A 16,627-nucleotide genomic window follows, 5' to 3' on the forward strand; every position below is an offset into this window, starting at 1 on the left:
TTCCTTTCCTTTCCTTTCCTTTCCTTTCCTTTCCTTTCCTTTCCTTTCCTTTCCTATCCTTTTCTTTTTCTTTTTTCTTTTCTTTTCTTTTCTTTTCCTTTCCTTTCCCTTTCCTTTCCTTTCCTTCCTTTCCTTTCTTCTTTTTTCTTCTTCTTTTTCTTTCTTTCTCTCTATACAGAGCCTCACATCTCCATCCTTTGTGTTTTTTTTTTTTATTTTGAGATGGTCTCACTAAGGTGCCCAGGTTGGCTTCAAATTTGCGATGCTTCTGCCTTAGCTTCTGGAGTAGCTGTGATTACAGGGCAGCAGCACTACAACAAGTTTAGAATTTTTTTTCCCATTGTTAAAGTAGTTCAGAGCTGTAAGGAATAAGATGATAATGTGAAGTGCTTTGTTAATGGCAAGTACTACACCAGTGTCAGAAGCTCATTGAGTCGAATGCCCATGACACACAGAACACCTGGAGCCCTGTGATTATTGTGCAAAAGCTCCTACTTCCCTGAGAACAGCGGTCAGAATTAGTATTTCCTTTACCCATTAGGGTAGGTTTAAGCTACAGTAAACCAGTTTGAACCAGAATAGTGACTTTTTTTTTCAAGTATTGTCCTCTGAGTCCTGTTATAGGCTTTAATGTTCTCAGTAAAGAACTCCTGGTTATCTTGCTAGATGCTGCTGGGTGTGGTGGTACACGCTTGTATTCCTAGCACTCAGGAGGCTGAGGCAGGAGGATTATTGTGAGTTCGAGACCAGCCTGCGCTACAAAGTGACCTGAAGGCCAGCCTGAACTGCATAGAGAGACCCTGTCTCAAAGACAAAAAAAAAAAAAAATTAGCATCTTGCTAGATCAGCTCAGCAAAAAAACTTTGGTTACAATGGTACATGAAAAGGCATGGTGTGACTGAAGTTGCAGGTATAATTTAAGTTGCAAAGGTTCAGAAATAATAAATAGCTTCTAAATGGGTAATTTAATTTTCAGTGGCTATTAAAAAGTACCTTAAGGGCTGTGGGTGTAACTCAGTGAAAGGGAACTTGCTTAGCATACCCAAGGCTCCAGGTTAGATTCTCAGCATGTGTGAGCGCGTGCGCGCGTGCACACACACTCACACACACACACACACACACACACACAAAAGAAAAGGGGAAAGGAAAAGGAAAAAGAAAAGGAAAAGGAAGGTGAGAAAAAAAAAAACAAAAAAATTTTAAAGTCAGAGCCAGAACAGTGTATATAATATCTTACTATTTGTACAAAATAGAACATACTCATATGATTGAGATATCTATATATATATGGACACATACAACTAATAACATTGGTTGGTTATGGCAGGGTAACTGAGTACCTGGGAAACAGACATGGAAAAGAGATTTCTCAATGTGTACTATTCAAATTGTGCTTTTAGTACATAGTAAACTCCAGATTTTACTCAAATGTCACCCGTATTTCCATTAATGCCCTTTTTCTGTTGTAGGACTCAACCCAGGACACCACGTTTCATCTCAGCTTTTTGGATTATGAACCATTCATGACGATTATCACCTACTGAAACAATCCTTGGCTGTTGATTACCACCCTGCAGATGTACTCTGACTCCCCCTCTGCTCTTGCCTGCGGCGTCCTTAGGCATGTATGTACAATAGCTTCTCTTACCCAGCTCTTTCCTATGCAGCCCTGCTACATCCACAGGGTAGAGCCCAGATTTCCTTCCTCTCTCTTATTTTTGTAAGCCTCTTATCACCACGTCTTGTACCAGACCCAGCCAACGTAAGTAGTAGCTTTCAGCAGTCGGACACACTGCCTCCAGGCTCTAGCTACACAGACATTTTGTTTTGTTTTGTTTTCCCTCTCACTATGTACCCTAGGCTGGCCTCGAACTCTCAGCAATCCTCCTGCCTCAGCCTCCCAAGGACTGGGATTACAGGTGTGTGCCACCATGCCTGGTGAGGTTTGACTTTATAAAAGCAGATGTTACTTAAAATACTCCTGCTGCCCTGAAAGCTTTTGTTTGTAGTCTCCCCCAAAGATGGTAGTCTTTCCCACTTCCTTGTCTGATCTGCCCGTGGAGGTATTAGGAGTCACAGAAGTTAACAATGGACTAGTGCCAAGATCCCCTGGGTATGCTGTTTGGATCATGGCAGAAAGCCAGCTAAGGCTGTAACCAGAAACTGTATTTCCCCTAATTTCTAGGACTTTAGGAAATCAGTTACCTCTTTGATCTCACTCTGTGATTAGAATGAGCTGGGGCTCCGTGTTCTACAAAAGCCCCTACCAAGACTGAATGTACAATCCGTTCACTGTGTCATCCTAGGACAACCTTCAGGCTGTGGTTGGGGAGTGGATTAAGAAGGTGATAAATAAGTGAAACAACCTGACTGGATCCTGCTCTTTCTGTCCACCAAGTCCTTTCAGTTTCTTCATCACAGTATCCAAAAAGGAGGTCAAGGACTGTGGACTTCAAAGAGGTCATGATGGTTTGGGGTGTAGTTCAGGAGTAGGGCACTTGTCCAGCTTGTATGAGGCCCTGCATTAAGCTCACAGCACTACAAAAGCAAAACAAGCCATGGTGGAGCATGCCTGCAATCCCACGATTCTGGAGGTTGAGGAAGATTACCGTGAGTTCGAGGCCAGCCTGGGCTATATAGTGAGTTCAAGACCAGTCTGAACTGCACAGTGAGACCCTGTCTCAAAAAAAAAAAGCATGGGCCAGGGATGTAGCTTAGTAGTACAGCGCCTACCTGGCAAGCGCAAGGTCCTGAGTTCAATTCCCGGCACAAAAATAAATAAATAAATAAAAATAAAAAAGCAAAACAAAACAAAATAAAAACCAAAAAAACAACAAAGAGGTCATGAAATAGAGTACAAAGTCATGGTTAAACAGAACCAGCCTCTTTGGTGTTTTGTTCTGTTTGTTTGGACGCTAGAGATGGAACCTTGAGCATGCCAGGGAAGCACTCTACCACTGAGCTGGACCCCCAACCCCTAGACTACTTGGGTTGAAATCCTAGGTGTGCAACTTTCTACTGAGGCTATCTTGGACAAAACAGTAACATGCGAGAGCATGTTTCTCCATTGAAAAAGGTCATCACCTCTTAAGGTTGTCGTCAGGACTGTGTGAGAAAAAGCAGCTTAAAACGCTCCTGACATAAAGCAATTTTTACTTTCTTTGGCAGTTCTGGGGATCAAATCCAGGGACTCATGCATGGTAGGCAAGGACTCTACCACTGAGCTGCATCCCCAACCCAAATGTTTAGCAACCTCTACTTGTTATTGTATTATTTCTTCACAGAACAAATCTGAGTCTAGAAGGTATATCTGTTAAAAAAAAAAAAAAAAAAAAAAGCTGGGCATAATGGCCCAGGCCTGTAATCTCAGCACTCTGAAAAGCTGAGGCAGGGGGATGACAAGTTCAAGTCAGCCTGGGCAACTTAGCAAGACTCTGTCTCAAAATAGGGGGGTGGGGCAGGGGTATAACTCAGTGCAAAGGTCCTGGGCTCAATCCTCACACCGACTAAATACATACATACAAATAAAAACCACACAAACAAAACACTAGCCCCAAACGCATACAATTCCATGTTTCTAAGACTAAGCACAAAGGAGGGGTATCAGGTGTCACACACATGACAAAGGAAATTCCCATTCTGTATTTGGGAGAGTTGACCTTGTTCCTCGAGGCCCAAGTATGCCTCGGTAGTGAGCCTATATTTTTTTCTTTTGGTACCAGGAATCAAACTCATGACCTCAAGTTCGCCAGGCAAGCGCTTATGCCGCTGAGCTACATCCCCGACCCATGAGCCTATACCTTTAAGATGCTAATTTTATTTCTTTTGGCAAATCTTTGCTCCTCGCTGCAGGGCCTAGGCCTGGACCAGTGGAAGGTGTTCTAAAGCCTGCCACTCCACAGGGCGCAGGCCTTGCTAAACGCCATTCCCTTCCACTGTTCTGTAAATGATGTGTTGGCATCCAAAGGACACACTCCCGGACACTCCTGTGTCCTTTGGGTGGCCTTGGACAGGATCAGCGAGTCAGAGGTGGTAAAGGCAGGAATGTGTACACAATACGGCTTGTTCATGTATGAAAACATGCAAGGGGCAAATGGCTGGTGTTTGTCCCTAAAAGTAGCTGCTTCCCCCTCAACCTGATACCTCGGTTACAGTATTCCTGACAACCACAGTCAGTGTCGTGGCAAAGAAGTGAAACTAATGGAGAGGTGTCGACTTCTACGCTGTCTACCGGTCGGGGGACCACTGTTGTGATGCACAGCTCAGCCCCTGATAAACTATTATTTGGGTTTTTTGTTTGTTTTCTTTTGTTCTGTTTTGTTTTTTGAGACAGGGTCTCACTATGGAGTTCAAGCTGCCCTTGAATTCACCATGTAGTGCAAGCTGGCCTTGAACTCGTGGTGATCCTCCTGGTTCAGTCTTCCGAGTACTGGCATTACAGGCGCGCACCACCCTGCCCAGCTTTACTGGTTTTCTCCAACAGATGCTGCAACTATAGCACAAAAGTGCCCTGTAGGAACACAGATTAAAAAAAAAAAAATGTATTTCTTTTTTTATCTATTTATTTTTAAAGAGAATAAAAATTTTAAAAACATGAAAAATGATACAGAATTTCAAAACAAGATGAGAGGAAACCAACAATGGTTGTTATATTGCATATTGTTATCTTTAAAGTAGTTGTTCAGATTACTAAGTATAAGCATGCAAAATTGGTAAAAAAAATTTTTTTAAATTAAGTATTAACTATTCCTTTCAATAAACCAATAGAAATTGGTAGCACAATTATCTTAGTTATCATACATATATATATACACACACACACATATTTTCCCTTCTTTCTTTTCTCCTTTACCCATTCCCAGTTCTTTCCTTTTGAGCAGTTTCTTTCCCTCTCACAGTATCTATTGTACCTTTTGGGTCTTACTTGCTCTTTCATTTTCTTATACTAGGGAGACACAATGTTTACACATACAGGTCTGATTTATTTCACTTGAGTATGGTCTCTAGTTGCATCCATTTACCTATAAAAGCCTTGAGTTTATCTTTCTTTATAGCTGAGTAGTACTCCATTGTATAAAAAATATCACATCTTTGTTATTAAAAAAAGGTATTTCAACATACCCTGGAATTACACCAGGAATATGACAAATACTAAGGGCATGTGTCAAGTTGCTGAAGAAAGAGCTCTGAAATTCTTCACAGGAGTAGGATGCCCTCTGCTGGACACAAGGGGAGCTCCTACGATGGCTCTGCAGGCCAGGATGGCTGAAGCTATCAGGCAGCGGTAGTAGTGTGGCAAAAACAAAATAAAAAAACGAGGCAGCAAATTTAAACTCCAGTGCCATATTTTAGAATATCCAGTAATCATACACTGTGAGAACACAAGTACAAAGGCCCAAGGAAAGGAGGAAAGGCTGTTAGATTGTTTTATAAACAAAGCACCAAAAACCCAGCCTCTCTTCTTCCATATCTCCATCAGAGTTTCCCTGGCAAGAAGAGAATGGGAACACATTAAACACGTTATAGGAAATACCGGGGAAGCGTACAGACACTGCCAAGAGGGTGACCAGACAGAGGAGACCAACTCCGGAGCGCTACGTGCTGTCTTCTTGTTGAGTAACGGAACACATTCCAGGTGAGCTCTGAACGTGAACTTAACCTTTGTTCCCATGTCCGCTGCGGAGATGTCTCTGCAGATCAGAGGCAAAATAACAAAGCCAGGGTAGGGTCTTCACCGTATGTCTTGAACAGAGCCAAGCATGCCTTTAAAAGCGATACAAAGCTGGCTCTCCCAGTGCGTCCTGAGCAGGAAGGACAGCTTCAGGCCCGCACACATTTTCCACTGTCCTGCTCCAGGCGGCCAAAGGTCTTACCCAAGCAGGCCGGGCGGTGCCTCGTGGTAGGGCTGGAGGCCCGGCTGCTCAAACTGTCTCCTCCCACCTAATAAATCAGTAAAACAGCAGCACGTGGGACTGAAGTTGCCAACATGGTATTTTTTTTCCTAGATGTGATATCAATGTACTGAGAGGAGAGGGTCATTGGGAAGAGGACAGTGGTAAATTATTAACATTCATTAGCTGTTTCCGTGCCATATTAGTTAACTGTTTTCCAGCAAGCAGGGCCCAGAGGGAATGAGAGGACAGATAAGGTTTGAGAGAAGCTGACGTAGAGAAATGGATTTGTGACTAGATGGGTCCTAGACGCAGGCCTGGGCGACCAGGGGTCAGAATGTTTAAGTTACCATTCTACCAGCTTAATCATCTTTGATCTTTGGTGTGATGTTTACCTCTCGCGTTGTTGTGTTTTTCTGTACCGGGGGTTTTTGTACTGAGCTACATCCCAGCCCTTCTTTGATTTTGAGACAGCGTCTTGCTAAATTACCTAAGTGGGGATTGAACTTGCAATCCTCCTGCCTCATCCTCCTAGAGCGCTGGGAATACAGGCATGGACTGCCATGCCTGGTTTGACTCTGTCTTTACCAGGAGCAGCAGTGTTCAATTCTTGCTACACATTAGGAGAATTATCTAAGGAGTTTTTTAAAAATAGTGATGGGACCCGACCTCCCGGCTACTAACTCAGAATTCTCCGGGGGCCAACCAGAGAATGGCAATTTTAAAGGGTCTCCAGAGTGACCACCTGGTGCAGCACTGGTTGAGAACTGTTATTTATACAGCAGAACTCCAGCACTGAGTACAATGGTGCCGAAGCAGCTGGAAAATAAACGAAACCCTTCCCATTTGAACACTTGGGAAACATGAGCTAAAATGACAAACCAACGGGCAAGAACACCCATTGCCAAATACTTTTCTTGCAGGCAAATGGAGATGAGGGAGCCCTCCCAAGGCAGGTGACACTGGAACCCACAGCCTCAGAAAAACCCTAGTCAAGTGAGACCTGGAAAGTACACTCTTTTGGCTGCAAGGACCACCAAGAAGTCACCTGGTTTATACTTTCATCTCCAAGCATGGAATGGCAGAGTAAACCCAGAAGCTAGCAGAAAAAAAACACGAATCTCTACCGATCTTGTAAGTGTTAAGAAAATAAATAAGTGAAGGCAAACTTACCTTTAAGGAAAATACTACTTAAACCCATCTACTGAGTTACCACATGCTAACTATTTTACAAAGCGACAACAGGGAATTTCCAGTTTGTCATCACTACAGTCCCATAGTCTCATCCCTAATCTGAATTTCCTTCATTTATCAAACTTGTTGGGTTATAATTTGTGTCAAGTCTATGCTGAACTCCACAGCTGAAGAAACAAAACAGCTTTCCTTTTATTTAATTTAGAGACAGGGTCTCACTATGCAGTTCAGGCTGGCCTTGCGCTCATTTTGTAGCCCAGGCTGGCCTTGAACTCGCAATGATCCTCCTGCCTCAGCCTCCTGAGTGCTGAGATTACATGCGTGCACCACCACGCCTGGCTCCGAGAGGAGCCCTCACAGAAGAGCTCACTGTGTAGCCCAGGTTGGCCTTGAACTCACGGTGATCCTCCTGCCTCTCCCAAGTGCTGGGATTACAGTGTGAACCACCACTAGCCCAACTATCCATTTTAAAATTCACTTTCTATTTAATATTATTTAACCCAAATATATGACTGTAAAGTCATCTTGCAGTCAGATGTTCTTTTTCTAGCAGCACATGGGATGGGTAAGCACTCTCCGCAACTGCAGGAAGGGCTTTCTAACCCAGGTTTATTCAAAAAGTCTCCTGTGCAGGGGCTAGGGATTTAGCTCAGCGGCACAGCACCTGCCTGGCAAGTGTGAGGTCGTGAGTTTGATTCCTGGTACCAGAATAAAACAAAAAAACAAAAAGTCTCCTGTGCTAGGTCTGACCCTCCAACATCAAGCAACAGAAATATTCAACAACAGAACCCTCTCAGCCGGGCGTGGTGGTACACGCCTGTAATCCCAGCACTCGGGAGGCTGAGGCAGGAGGATCATTGCAAGTTCAAGGCCAGCCTGGACTACAAAATGGGCTCAAGGCCAGCCTGAATTGCACAGTGACACCTTGTCTCAAAAAGACCAGAAAAAAAAACCAAAAAACAAAAAACAAAAACAGAATCCTCTCTGCTCAGATGCTACTCTGAAGAATCTACTTCTGTGCAGAGGCTTGTATACTTCAGAAGAATTGCTAAACTATGCACACATTAAGCATCATTCACAGGGGCTGGGGATTTAGCTCAGCGGCAAAGCGCTTGCCTGGCAAGCGCAAGGTCATGAGTTCGGTTCTCGGTACTGGAGAAAAACCAAAAAAAAGAAAAAACAAAAAAAGAAAAGCATCATTCACAAATTGAGCTTCAAATACTGCAGGATATACAATTTGCTGTATTTTTTGTGGTCTAAGAATCCATGCCAAATTAAGGTCAACAGCTGTGTGTCAGTCTGAAGCATCTTAACTTTTACTTCACTGTCAATAAACACACACATTACTAAAGTTCAGGAACCTGGGTGGAGCACTGGGAATACTCAGAACTGTGGCATGGTGTTTGTCCCACACACGCTAAAAATGTTTTGGGGAGACAGGTTTAAAAGGTTAAGCATTAAGATTTTATGCTTTCTGTGAAGACACTCCACATTCAAAAATAATTTAGAAAAGGAATCTGAATCTAGAAAGGGGTCTGAATCTAGAAAGCCTTCTTGAAAGAGAGATTCAGCTCTAAAAGCAGAGTAACAGATATACAGAGAAAAACAGGACATTTTAGAAAGGGGAAAGAAACTGGCCTTGAGCTTCTTCCTCCTGGAACTAAAGGCATCCTTCCCTAAAATAACATAGAAGTCAAAACAAGAATCAAGGGCATAAACCTTGAGAAAGTGCAGTAGAAAACATAGAGGAAACTCTTTCCGATACTGCTTCAGGTAACAATTTTTAACATAAGATACAAAAGGCACTATCTATAAATAAAAAATGAACTGCATCTTCATTATTAAAAGAAGAAAAAAAAAAAAAAAAGGGGGATAGCCGGGCATGGCGGCACACACCTGTAATCCCAGCACTTGGGAGGCTGAAGCAGGAGGATTGTTGCAAGTTCGAGGCCAGCCTGGGCTACAAAGTGAACTCAAGGCCAGCCTGAACTGCATAGCGAGACCCTGTCTCAAAAAAAAAAAAAAAAAAAAAGGGCTTTCTGGGCCATAGGGGAAAGAAAATAACTAATGGTACAAAACCAGATGGCTACTAGGGGTAATTGAGGGTAATGTGAAAAGTATAGGAATGATGCTATGAAACTATGCAATGAATTTCAAATGCTAAGAAACTCATTTATAAAAACAAGTTTGATTCCTCCTGACGACTTGCAACAAAGGGAGAAGTTACTCAAATGTCAGATATAACTGAATCGGGATTTCCAGTTACATGAAAATATGAAATTATACTTTCATAGTCCAGAGACTCTCAATCCACTCAAGATATATCTAAAAACTTCACCTCTTTTCAGCCTTATATTCACAGGTTAAGTAATCCCTACTTGTGTGTGGTTTTTCCACAGGTAAAATAAAACTAATCCTCATTGGATTTTGCAAACGCTTCTTCCTGAAGTTTTCAAAATAAACACGCTGGTCTACTTGGCCTCTCAAAGGCAAGGCACTTAGGGGTGAGAAGAGGGGAAACAGGAGCTGAGCTCTGTCTTCTTCCAATTTCCAATGAAGAGTTAAAAGGAAAATCAAACTGCCAAGATTTATTTAACTTTCTCTCTCACAGAAAATACAATACATATGTAATGTAAACACTGACACATGAAATAAAGAGCAAGGATCAGAAAGACAAACACACTGGAGAATACCCTTGCTTCAACATTGTACTACTTCCTGATTTCACTGGCAGCATAAATCACATGGTTACAAAAATGAGAAAAATTAAAGGCAATACTCAGATTTACAGGTATGAGAGAGCCTCGGAACTCCCCACAATGCCATACAGAAGTAGGATGAAAAAAAATTTTTTAAATTAAAGCTGAGCACATGTCCATTTATCCACTTACTCAAGGCATTTAATGTAGGAGCATAAGAATGGATTAACACATGACCTTTACTATGTCTCTGGAGACAAAGATTTAATTTGCCTCTTTTCTCTCTCTAGGGAAAATAAAATTAACCAAATTAAAAGCAGAACTGTGTGGTACTGGCCAGAAGAGAGCACAATCACAGTGAATTCTTATTTCAGGATACGCAGGAAATGTGAAACACAGTAAAGGACTGCCATGGGTGAATGGTCATCCTGTATATCATCACGCAGGGTTTTCAAACTTTCCCAGAACATCAAACAAGGAGAAATGACCTAAAGCAGTGATTGGGATCAAGAACCCTCTTAAAACGGTGAGTCTGCTTCTCAACTGCAATTCACTAATAAGGAACAGAGGCTGCAGTTTTCTGTGATTATCCCAAGAGATTAAAATGACCTGTCTTCTTTTTTATCAGATGACACCCACCAGGTGAGAAGTAATTTTGGTAACAGATGCCTGCCGTGCAGACTGGTTTGTAACGGTACTCAGTGTCACAAGATTTGGGTTCAGATAAAGCTGGTTTAGAGCTGGAGATCAGAGAATCCGAGATTTGCCAAGTGCGCCCACTCCCTCAATGAGCCCGTAATCAGAGGGCATTCTGAATACGACTACACAGTAGTAAGTATCTTACGTACTTACGGTGAGTAAAGTAGCTTATGCTGAACACTGATTCTCTGGAGGAAAAATGATACTCTGACCACGTGTTTGAAACTCATTTCCCCAGGCAGAGCCCCGGTAATGCTAAGAGATGGAAATTTTTTAATGTACTCATAAACTGTCGCATGAAAAACACCTTCACAACAAAAACCAGATTCTTATATTCCTTATCTAGAGCCCTTTGCACAGTACTCTGCAATTTATTGTGCTCTTACTAAAGAGATAAAGAACAGAGAAAAGCAAAATTGAGGTTTTCAAAGGGATAGGAGCTGATATTCCAAGGAAGCCCTGTATCAATCCTGACTTTTTTGGGGGGGGGGGGGCGGTTCTTTCCGGTACCGGGAATCGAACTCACGACCTTGCGCTTGCCAGGCAGGCGCTGTGCTGCTGAGCTAAATCCCCAGCCCCTCCAATCCTGACTTTTTTGTGCTATAACAAAGCTCTTGCTCAGGGGGCCTTTCATTTATTTTTTTTCAAACAAGCAAGAAAATAACAGATCAACACTGTACCACTGTGTGTGTGCATGTGTTGGTGAGCATGTGCACATGTGCGTTTGCTAGGTATCAAACCCGGGGCCTCACAGACGGGGAGCACACACTCTACCAGTGAGCTTCAGTAGACTTCCAGGCCTGCACCAGTCTGATTAGACAAACATGACCCTTCACTGACCTCCATTACTGGACTCTTACTTATCCCTGCAAAAAGCAGGGGTTTTGGTGCTGTGGACAGTATGATATTACTATAAGAAAGGCAAGATGCTTCACTTACAGTCCTCTGCCCTGTAATCCCATCAAATACCCACTATTTGCTTTGGAAAACACTAACAAGTAGTATCAAAAATTAAAAGTTACAAATTTTTCAAACAAGTGGGGCTCCAGTTTACTTTCCAGTTATTGTTCTAAACTGTCTGGACCTCTCACCTTTCCCATGCTTTACTCCAGCTCAGAATATTCCTTACATTAAAAAGAAAAGAATGATCCTTAGAGAGCATCCGAAGAATAGAGTTTTTGTACAGTAACCACCCATTTGTCCCATTATCACTTCTCTTCCTCTCTTGGGATCAGTCTCTATTGGAAAGTCCTTCCTTTGAAAGATGAAAGATGGAAAATTCTGAAAAATAGATCCAGTCTATTTTTTACTAGAAATAGTTACCCTTAGGGAAATAAGGCACCTATAAAGTAACCCTAGAGGAATGACAGGGATAGTTCAGACAGTGGGGTCCTCTGTGGCTGCAAAGGAATGGGACTTGCAAAGTAAGTAGTACTTTCTTGCCACAAGACTGATTATATCATGCAGCGCTGCCATGAGGGTCTCATACACAGGAAGATTTGAGGCTGCAATGAACTCAAAGAAATGTAGATGAAGTTTTTCTTTGAAACAGAAACTTACAGGATCAGTCAGATCTCTGGTCAACTTCATCATCCTCTCAAGCTAGGTGACAAGTTAAACCACCTAGGTTCAGGCTCTAGCTCTTTAGTCTGTTTTCTCATCTGTTAAATGGGGATAAAATCATCTGCTGTCTATTCTGCATTGTGATTGTGAGGATCAAATGAGACATTGTGAAAGTGCCTTGTAAACTGTGAAATACTGTAAATAAAGGGAAAGTAGCAGTATATGCTTATTACATTTTAATGAGTCCTTCTCATTGCCTATTTGACGAGAAGTACCTCATGCAGGGTGTGCCTTGCCACAGAACTGAAAAACAGGCTATAAATATACACTGGTCCTTTTCACTAGGATTGTTTAAAAAAAGAAAATTCCTAATGTCCTCAGCAACAGCCTCTGAATACATTTAAAAATGTGATGTCATCCAAATCTGTCAACTGGTAGGATTAATTTCTTTAAGAATGCTCTACTATATGTTAGTCTATTGATACTTTATACAGAGGAGTCAGGAACTTAAGATACAGCATGCTAAAACTTACAAGAAAACATAAAATAGCCATATAGTTGAAATTGGTAGTAAAGGAAATAAAATGGAAATTAAAGGCATCATGTACAATAAAATTATGTCACAGTTCCTCAAATGGTTGCCTTTTTCCTGAGATCACTCCAGGACAGGGGCCTGGTCCTGTGAAGTGCTTTACAGAAGCTTCGTCTTGCTGGAGGTGAAAAAGGACATGTTGTTAGCAACAAGGCTGGGCTCATTTTCGCACTAGGATTTGAACAATGAGGTCCGCTAGGAGCTGTGGAACAGCTATGGTGGAGAAGCCCATGTGGCCTGCGAGAGGCTTGCTAGTTCTCAGATGCCACGCCAGTGTGGATAGTAGCTTAACACAGCCTTCCAGTCCAGGGATTTTCAAATCTTCCTGTAAGCTGGTTCTGCTCTTCTTCGGTCTAATAAATAATTGAACAGAAAAAAACAATGAGATGTGTAGCAATATACCTATCTGTGCTTTAGGGCCTTTTTCCTGCCTATCTGCAAAGTTTACATGCAGAAAGGAGACACAGAAGTGAATGTAACTTTGATTAGACTTTGAAAGAAATATTTTGACTAGCCCAAAGCACCCAGACCGCTCTATTCTTGTCAGATGACCTTTATTAAAAACACTCTAGGTGGTGAGTCGAGGGAGTCAGGGCAGTGGAACTGCTAGTTAACAAGATGCTTGTCCTCTGAGGCAGGAACGTGTTGCTAACCTCCACTTTTCTTCTTGGCTTGCTTTGCTTTCCGGGGTTTGAAGATGGTGTAGTTCACATATACTGTGTATTGATCTGACAGGAAGGGGACATAAAATGCCCGAAGGAGCCTTGAAGATCTGAAAAACACGGGGAGTGAGGAAGAATGTTACCATCTGCGAGAACTCACTATGAACATGACGCTGAGGCTTCTGGTGAGGATTATGCTTTATAAAAGCGCACGGAGAAGCCTGCTGTTTAGGTACTAGATCATTACAGAAGACTTGCGACCGAGGTCCCCATGCCAGAACAAAAAACAAACATTCCCAAATAAGCCCAAGCGTATCCTTCAAAATAGCTCTAGGTCTTCACTTTGCATAAGAATGTGCCATAGAAAAGTCCTCCGGTCAATGAAAGGGCTGCTGTTACTGAAATGCTTGCCTTTTTGAGTACTGGGGTTGGTGCTAGGGGAATGCTGTGCCACTGAGCTATACCCCCAGTCCTTCTTATATTAAAATAGGGTCTCTCTAAATTGTCTAGGCTGGCTTTGAACCTTCAATCCTCCTTCCTCAGACTCCCAAGTAACTGGGATTACAGATGTGCACCACACAGCAGGCAGAGATGCAATATTAACCCCCAAAGGCCTCTGCATCTAAGAAACTGTAGAGATGCCATATACGCAATGACCCTGACTCCAGGTCTAAATTTCCCTAAACAGGCAAAGAAAACTAAGTCCTGGGGCCTGTGTGTAGTATTCCACTAATGCCCAAGTCAGGGAGATTCAACACAGAAAGTCATGTTGTGTCAACATGTCCCTGGCAAATTCTATCTACTTATTACTAAAATAAGGCAAAAACTGAAAATGCAAATTTCTCATGAGTTTCTGAAGAATATAGTAAGTGCTTTAGCTTTTAAATATATCATCTAATCTATCTGACAATCACGTGGGGAGAGTGACATTATTATCCATGGTTTTTTTTTTGTTTTTTTTTTTGAGATAGGGTTTCACTATGTAGTTCAGGCTAGCCTTAAACTTGCTGTAATCCTCCTGCCTCAGCCTCCCTGCTGGGATTATAAGTATGTGCCACCATATTAGGCTTTTTGCTGTTTTATAGATGGTAAACTGGGGCTTAAAATTAGTCAAAAGTCAAAACTTTTTATTAATTAGTCAAAACCTGTGCAGAGGCAAAGGAGTAAATGAAGAGTCTCATTCAAAGCTAAGTTTTATTCTAGATTCTGGATGCTTAGTCACTCTGGTTTACCCCAGGAACAGGCTAAATGGACTTCTCATTCCCCAGAAAAACCTGTAGTGATAACTTCAAATTCTACATGAAGGACTGCTTCCTAACTCTTACTTCTGAGTTCAAAAATCTGAAGTTGGCCCAGTTATTGCTGCCCTAAATGAGACAGCTGAGGGGTGTTCTAGTGCCAGTCCTTCTCCGAATTCTAAACTTGTAAATGTCATGTCAACGTGGCATTTGTACTGGCAGCTTACATCTGAGTTTGGCAAACTCCTGCAATGCCTGTACACAATGATATCGTGCTTGGCAAACACATCGCTGAGAGATCCTTCCCAACTGGGACGCTGGCAGTGCTCTGCGCTCCACAGAGATGCACTCAACTTCCACAGCTAACTCCTCTAGGGCTCTGACAGAGAAAAGAAGCTTAGCGGAGAACACACAGAGATAAAGCAGGGCTCCTACAAACAGCATGAACAAGTAGAGGAAGTGCTTGCCACACACAACAAAAGAAGTTAAATTGTTCTTTCTGGCCATGCTGCACAGATAAGGTGATGCTGGCACAGAAAGACATAGGCTGGAGGGAGCTCCTACAAGCCTAAGTGTCTCTCCTAGTAAATCCCTCATTAACACAATTGTTACGTACTCCCGGGCAACTCAGCCCTTGGTGTGACATCAGCATCCACTGAATCCAGCTTTTTTAAAAATTTTCTCTTTGAAGCAGTTCTTAACTATTTGGGAAATATTACGGTTTGTAATTTTATTCTTTTCAGATTCTTCTAAAATAACAAAGAAAACTTATACTATTTTAAAAACGAAAATAAGACCCATTCAAGCAGTCATCCTATGGATCTATAACACTTTTATTTATAAATCTAAGCTATAATATGAGATCTTGGTAGTCTTACTCTTTTCCCGGTTTTGTTGTTGTTTTCATTTTTGCAGTGCTAGATTTTGAAGCCAGGGCCTCACGCATGCTACTAGGCAAGCACATTTTTCTGTATCTTAAATTATTTGTAATCGTGCTTTAAAAACAAAGACTATACTAAGAAAACTGATAAAGTCACTGAAAAGGGTAATGTAATAGTGAAGTCAACACCATCATTGCTTTACCTTTCAGTTTTCCTGTTACACACCCTAAAGCACCGCACCACCACTGACTGCGGTACATGTAACTGGAAGCGCTGCATCTATGCCCACTCTTGGCTTGCATTCAACATAGTTCAGAATAAAGAAGCCTTTAAAAAATTTCCCATCTCTAATGGCAAGTAAAAGAAACCCAACAGAGGAAGATGTCACAATTCAACAGAGGAATACAAACAGACACATGGCCGCACATCCGACTCTAATGATGACAATGAAATTTTAGCACTAACTTTACTGAGACATCATGAGATTACTGTAAGTTGCCTTTGGCCTCTCTGCTTACAAAAGGTGCTCAAAGTGGTGGCCATTAGCTTCCAGACATTTAGGAGTATGGTGAAATACTAAGGTGTATATGCATTTTTTGGGTTTCTGTATATATATTCACAATAAAAATAAAGAATATATATCATTTAAATTATGATTTTTTCATTATTCTTTTACTCTTATTTTTGTAAGTTATTTATAAAATAACTAAAAATTATAAAAAGAAAAAAGGGTCCATTAAACCAAGGCAGTAACCGGTGAAGACTACTTTCCTGGTATGCTGACAGATGCTGCCAGGGGGTTCCGAAGGTATTTCAGAAAACTATCTTGGGCCACAAAAAGGACATAATCATCATCAAAAATACCGAAGTGGACTAAAATGGAAGAAGGGCCACTCTGCATTATTGTTGAATGCAAATGGCAAGCTAAAAGAAAGGCAAAAAATAAAACAGATTGGGACAAACTATTTGTAATATACAAAATGGAAAATTAATATCTAGAGTAGATGGATGTGGCTCTTTCTCCCATCTGCCTTTCCATTCTAGTGCTCATGGTTTGATTACACATGCTTCAATTTCTTGAAAAATTTGTTTACTCTTGCCCAGAGGCTGCCAAACTCCAAGTGATCATGCAGATGGAACCAATGACAAATGTGCCAGACTCCTTTTCCAGGACCAACCAGATCCATCTTTTTTTTTTTTTTTTTTTT

General features: G+C 41.7%; 1 protein-coding gene and 1 long non-coding RNA gene across 6 annotated transcripts in view; one reads left to right on the forward strand and one right to left on the reverse strand.

The window, feature by feature from the left end:
- The first annotated feature begins 1,473 nt into the window (after positions 1 to 1,473).
- LOC102020545 lies at positions 1,474 to 16,069 on the forward strand. 3 transcript variants are annotated; one of them, XR_001232924.1, is made up of 6 exons: positions 1,474 to 1,625; positions 5,480 to 5,635; positions 6,815 to 7,025; positions 9,485 to 10,615; positions 13,374 to 13,532; positions 15,629 to 16,069. It is a non-coding gene; the product is annotated as an uncharacterized LOC102020545 (long non-coding RNA). The 3 variants fall into 3 exon arrangements; XR_001232923.1 differs by having other exon boundaries at positions 13,374 to 13,485; XR_001232922.1 differs by lacking the exons at positions 13,374 to 13,532; positions 15,629 to 16,069 and having other exon boundaries at positions 9,485 to 12,406.
- The window catches only part of Alg9 (ALG9, alpha-1,2-mannosyltransferase), an 88,503-nt gene continuing 81,534 nt past the window's right edge, over positions 9,659 to 16,627 (reverse strand). Inside the window, exons 14-15 of one of the 3 annotated variants that reach the window (XM_013511226.1) lie at positions 13,292 to 13,410; positions 9,659 to 12,991 (exon numbers count right to left, since the gene is read on the reverse strand). In XM_013511226.1, coding sequence (XP_013366680.1) covers positions 12,799 to 12,991; positions 13,292 to 13,410 — 312 coding nt within the window. In that variant the 3' untranslated portion in view covers positions 9,659 to 12,798. Of the gene's footprint in view, positions 12,992 to 13,181; positions 13,411 to 16,627 lie in introns of those variants that run through there. The other 2 variants (XM_005378081.2, XM_005378083.2) reach the window with 2 other exon arrangements.

This window comes from Chinchilla lanigera, unplaced genomic scaffold (assembly GCF_000276665.1).
Source record: "Chinchilla lanigera isolate Chin_1 unplaced genomic scaffold, ChiLan1.0 scaffold00011, whole genome shotgun sequence".
Taxonomy (NCBI): domain Eukaryota; kingdom Metazoa; phylum Chordata; class Mammalia; order Rodentia; family Chinchillidae; genus Chinchilla; species Chinchilla lanigera.